Below are 5961 nucleotides of genomic sequence, written 5' to 3'. Positions count from 1 at the left end.
ACTGTCTGGCATTTTCTCCAGGCTTGAATCATTTTTGTGGCTCTTTTGTGCATCGTCTCCAATTTTTCAACATCCTTTTTGAAATGTGGACCCTGAGCCTGGACGCAGTCGGTTTCACCAATGCCGTGTGCAGAGGTAAAATCCTTCCATTGCTCCAACTCACCCTTGCTTATTCATCCAAGGATCACATCCGCGCTTTCGGTCATAGCATCGTACAGGGAGCTTACAATGAGATGTGTCCAAAGTGACCTCTAAATCCTTTTCAGAGTCACTGTGTTCTAGATCACAGTGCCGTAATCTGTGGGTCGGGCCTGCATTCCCTGTTCCAGAATGATAACGGAGCATTATTTATAGTCATAGACTTTTGTTTTAAGTAATCCCACACCAGTGTTTCCATTGATTCCTAATGTTGTCTAAGTTTTTTTTAAACGTTCCCTTTATTTTTTTTATCGTTTATGTTTAACACAAAACTGCCCTGTATTTGCCTTTTTTTTTTCTTTTGGCTCTGCTGCTGCCTGATTGCATACTTCTGGTTCCGAATGAGATGTGTGGATATCTGGTGTTCGTAACTCTATGGTTCTACTGTCGATGCTCTTTCACATCCTCCTTGACTGCTAATGGACTGGAAAGTATTTTAACATCTCATGTGATATGAGTACCTTATACTGCTTCTTTCAATTTCCATAACTTCCAATTTGTATTGTTTTTTATCTTTTTTTCCCTTTTCCCCATTTATTGCTTTTTGTCCCCTAATTTTTGCCTTCACTTTGCCACAAACTGTGTTTTTAGCCAAAGTTGTCCACTTTCTTAAATGTGGAATCTTCTTAAAGAACTGCCAATTTTCACTCACATTTCTGTCTAAATTATTCCTCCCAAACAGCTTTGCTGATAATTTCGTCAGCTTTGTGGAATAAACCCTTTTGAAGCATTAAGCCCAGGTCTACACCTGGCGGGGGGGGGTGGGTGGGTGGGTGGGGAATTGATCTAAGATACGCACCTTCAGCTACGAGAATAGCGTAGCTGAAGTCGATGTACCTAGATCGACTTACCGCGACATCTTCATGGCTGAGAGTCAACTGCTCCCGTTCCCCTGTCCACTCCGCCTGCACCTCTCGATGAGGTGAAGTACAGGAGTCGACTGGAGAGCACTTGGGGATCAATTTATCGTGCCTAGACGAGACACAATAAATCAACCCCCGATAGATCAATCTCACAGTGTCGATCCCCGCCATAATGTAGACCTGCCCTAAGTATCTACAGATATTACTGGTTGGGAACTGTTCTCTGTTTGTCCATTTGAATACAATCACTTCCATTCTTTATTTTGTTCTCCTCTATCATATGCCCCCTTATATGTCTCTTCTCTTAACTAAACCATCCTGGGCATTTCAATCTGTCCGCATATGGCTTCCTCCCCCATCTCGGCTATCCCCTTTACATCTGCTATATGCTTTATAGAGACTGAATGATGCCCAGGTCTTTTCTCGGAGATGTGTTCCAGCTGGGATGCTTCCTCAGCACATGTTTGGCAAAGGTTTAGATTTTTCCCATTCTCACATTTTGAGCAACTGGGTGAATGGGGAACTCCCTACAGCACAGACTCTCTAGCCTGGGTTTCATTGCATGAATGAACAATGATGGATAACCAGTATCCAAACTCATGTTTCCTGATGGAGCCTATTAAGTTTTCCCAGACCACAACATGTAGAATTACTGATGCATGGAGGACCATAAAACATGGAATTGGCATTAGTAGGGCCAGTTGTTCATAATTAATTTCTCTGAATAATGAAAGTGTCATTTTTCATTGTGTGAAGGGCAACCGATCTGCTTCACCCATGAGAACAGCCCCCAGTAGTGCATGTAGTGTCTCATGATAACATTGTCTCTCCAGCCAGGTATTTGTACTGCAACCATAACCCTTGACCCTGGGCACATACAGGAAGTCATGGGAACGTATGATACATGCAGGTGACACCGTTCTACGTCAGAGTTGGACACCTTCGCCCCTACTCCATGTCAGATTCCAACAGAACCGACTTCATCAACCCCTCCACCTTCATCCTGCTGGGCATTCCTGGCCTGGAGGAAGCTCATGTCTGGATCTCCATCCCCTTCTGCACCATGTACACCATAACCATCCTAGGGAACATCACCATCCTCTACATTGTGAAGAGGGAGCCAAGCCTCCATTGGCCCATGCACTATTTCCTCTGCATGCTGGCTGTCACCGACCTGGTCCTGTCCACGTCCATCCTGCCCAAAATGCTGAGCATCTTCTGGTTCAATTCCAGGGAGATCAATTTCAGTGCCTGCCTCACCCAGCTGTACTTGATTCACTGCTTCATAGTGATGGAGTCTGGGATCCTCGTGGCCATGGCTTTTGATCGCTACGTGGCCATCTGCCATCCCCTGAGACATTCCACCATTTTGACAAACCCCGTTGTGACCAAGATTGGCCTGATCGTGGTGCTGCGTGGCAGTATGCTTGTATTGCCCTGTGTCTTGCTGGCAAGGCAGTGGCCATATTGCAGAATCAACATCATCCCACACACACACTGTGAGCATATGGCAGTGGTGAAGCTGGCCTGTGCTGACATCCGTGTCAGTAGTTACTACGGTGTCTCTGTGGCAATCTTGGTGATGGGTCTGGATGCGCTTTTTATCGCCGTGTCCTATATCCAAATCCTCAGGGCCATCTTCAGTCTCCCCACAAAAGACACCCGACTGAAGACTTTTGGGACTTGCATCTCCCATCTCTGTACCATCTTAGTCTTTTACATCTCAGCTCTCTTTGCCTCCCTCACACACCGGTTTGGCCAGAATGTGGACCTGCACATCCACGTTCTCATTGCCAATGTCTACTTTCTGGTGCCCTCCATGCTAAACCCCATTATCTACGGGGTGAGGACCAAACAGATCAGGAACAGGCTGCTAAGACTCTTTACTCATAAAGGGATCTAAAATTTTCTCCTGGTGCTCTGGCTCTCACACCGAGCTCAGTGAAGATCTGGAAGGTGACATGGTGCTGGGCCCTACCCTGTCCTGACCTTACTGTGCGTGGTCAATGTGACAAACTGATAACTTGATCCCTGAAGCCCTGATCTCTGCCCAACCTCTTCCCCCAAGGCCCCACCCTTGTTCCACATCTTCCCTCAAGGCCCCACCCACTTCTGTGACTCTTCCCCCAAGGTACTGCCCTTGTCATTCACTCCTCTCCTCCCATCTCCCTATCCCTTGATGGATCATCTCCACCTCCCTCTCCCACCAGCTGGGCTCCCTCTGCTCTGGGGTTAGGATGGGAGCTGCTGCAACCTGACAAGGAGCCTGCAAGTGAGTGTAGCCAGGACACAGAGTTGGGGCTGACAGCTATATAAGGTAGTGAGTGACATCATCTTGTGTTCTTCTTTCATCACCCAATAAGACTCCTGGAAACACCTGAGAAACAAAGACTGAAATGGGGGAAGTGCTGGACCCAGGCTAAAGGGATTTTTAGCCTGTGAATGGAGCACGTGGGGCTTCCAAGCTGTAAAGCAAGGGTAGCTGGCCCCATAAGAATCTGCTGCCTACTTGTATCATCTCCTAGGGTGAGAATATGTTATTTATAACTAATCTGTTTAGCATTTTAAATTTACTTTCTGTGTTTTGTTTATTTTCTAGGTAATCTGCTTTAATCTCTTTGATATCCCTTATAATCACTTAATCTATCTTTTGTAATTAATAAATTTGTTTTACTTTCATAGAATCATAGAATCATAGAATATCAGGGTTGGAAGGGACCTCAGGAGGTCATCTAGTCCAACCTCCTGCTCAAAGCAGGACCAATCCCCAATCAAATCATCCCAGCCAGGGCTTTGTCAAGCCTGACCTTAAAAACCTCTAAGGAAGGAGATTCTACCACCTCCCTAGGTAACGCATTCCAGTGTTTCACCACCCTCCTAGTGAAAAAGTTTTTCCTAATATCCAACCTAAACCTCCCCCACTGCAACTTGAGACCATTACTCCTTGTCCTGTCCTCTTCTAGCACTGAGAATAGTCTAGAACCATCCTCTCTGGAACCACCTCTCAGGTAGTTGAAAGCAGCTATCAAATCCCCCCTCATTCTTCTCTTCTGCAGACTAAACAAGCCCAGTTCCCTCAGCCTCTCCTCATAAGTCATGTGTTCCAGACCCGTAATCATTTTTGTTGCCCTTCGCTGGACTCTCTCCAATTTATCCACGTCCTTCTTGTAGTGTGGGGCCCAAAACTGGACACAGGACTCCAGATGAGGCCTCACCAATGTCGAATAGAGTGGAATGATCACGTCCCTCGATCTGCTCGCTATGCCCCTACTTATACATCCCAAAATGCCATTGGCCTTCTTGGCAACAAGGGCACACTGCTGACTCATATCCAGCTTCTCGTTCACTGTAACCCCTAGGTCCTTTTCCGCAGAACTGCTGCCGAGCCATTCGGTCCCTAGTCTGTAGCGGTGCACTGGGTTCTTCCGTCCTAAGTGCAGGACCCTGCACTTATCCTTATTGAACCTCATCAGATTTCTTTTGGCCCAATCCTCCAATTTGTCTAGGTCCCTCTGTATCCTACCCTTGCCCTCCAGCATATCTACCACTCCTCCCAGTTTAGTATCATCCGCAAATTTGCTGAGAGTGCAATCCACACCATCCTCCAGATCATTTATGAAGATATTGAACAAAACCGGCCCCAGGACCGACCCCTGGGGCACTCCACTTGACACCGGCTGCCACCTAGACATGGAGCCATTGGTCACTACCCGTTGAGCCCGACAATCTAGCCAACTTTCTACCCACCTTATAGTGCATTCATCCAGCCCATACTTCTTTAACTTGCTGACAAGAATACTGTGGGAGACCGTGTCAAAAGCTTTGCTAAAGTCAAGAAACAATACATCCACTGCTTTCCCTTCATCCACAGAACCAGTAATCTCATCATAGAAGGCTATTAGATTAGTCAGGCATGAGCTACCCTTGGTGAATCCATGCTGACTGTTCCTGATCACTTTCCTCTCGTGTAAGTGCTTCAGGATTGATTCCTTGAGGACCTGCTCCATGATTTTTCCCGGGACTGAGGTGAGGCTAACTGGTCTGTAGTTCCCAGGGTCCTCCTTCTTCCCTTTTTTAAAGATTGGCACTACATTAGCCTTTTTCCAGTCATCCGGGACTTCCCCCGTTCGCCACGAGTTTTCAAAGATAATGGCCAATGGCTCTGCATTCACATCCGCCAATTCCTTTAGCACTCTCGGATGCAACTCGTCCGGCCCCATGGATTTGTGCACGTCCAGCTTTTCTAAATAGTCCCTAACCACCTCTTTCTCCACAGAGGGCTGGCCATCTACTCCCCATGTTGTGATGCCCAGCGCAGCAGTCTGGGAGCTGTCCTTGTTAGTGAAGACAGAGGCAAAAAAAAGCATTGAGCACATTAGCTTTTTCCACATCCTCTGTCACTAGGTTGCCTCCCTCATTCAGTAAGGGGCCCACACTTTCCTTGGCTTTCTTCTTGTTGCCAACATACCTGAAGAAACCCTTCTTGTTACTCTTGACATCTCTTGCTAGCTGCAGCTCCAGGTGCGATTTGGCCCTCCTGATTTCATTCCTACATGCCCGAGCAATATTTTTATACTCTTCCCTGTTCATATGTCCAACCCTTCCACCTCTTGTAAGCTTCTTTTCTATGTTTAAGATCCGCTAGGATTTCACCGTTAAGCCAAGCTGGTCGCCTGCCATATTTACTATTCTTTCGACTCATCGGGATGGTTTGTCCCTGTAACCTCAACAGGGATTCCTTGAAATACAGCCAGCTCTCCTGGACTCCTTTCCCCTTCATGTTAGTCCCCCAGGGGATCCTACCCATCCGCTCCCTGAGGGAGTCGAAGTCTGCTTTCCTGAAGTCTAGGGTCCGTATCCTGCTGCTTACCTTTCTTCCCTGTGTCAGGATCCTGAACTC

The 5961-nt window shown here is 47.0% G+C and overlaps 1 protein-coding gene across 1 annotated transcript; it reads left to right on the top strand.

Annotated features, from left to right (window-relative positions):
* Positions 1–2016: 2016 nt before the first annotated feature.
* LOC102934070 (olfactory receptor 52M1-like) lies at positions 2017–2964 on the top strand. Its single transcript, XM_037889589.1, has one exon. The coding sequence runs from the start codon at positions 2017–2019 to the stop codon at positions 2962–2964; it is 948 nt and encodes a 315-aa protein (XP_037745517.1).
* The last annotated feature ends 2997 nt before the right edge of the window (positions 2965–5961 follow it).

This window comes from Chelonia mydas, chromosome 1 (genome assembly GCF_015237465.2).
Source record: "Chelonia mydas isolate rCheMyd1 chromosome 1, rCheMyd1.pri.v2, whole genome shotgun sequence".
Classification (NCBI taxonomy): Eukaryota; Metazoa; Chordata; order Testudines; family Cheloniidae; genus Chelonia; species Chelonia mydas.
This window is presented reverse-complemented; position numbering and strand designations above follow the sequence as displayed.

Excerpts from the sequence above, each read along its gene's own strand:
- LOC102934070 (XM_037889589.1), top strand. The coding sequence starts at position 2,017 with ATGTCAGATTCCAACAGAACCGACTTCATCAACCCCTCCACCTTCATC.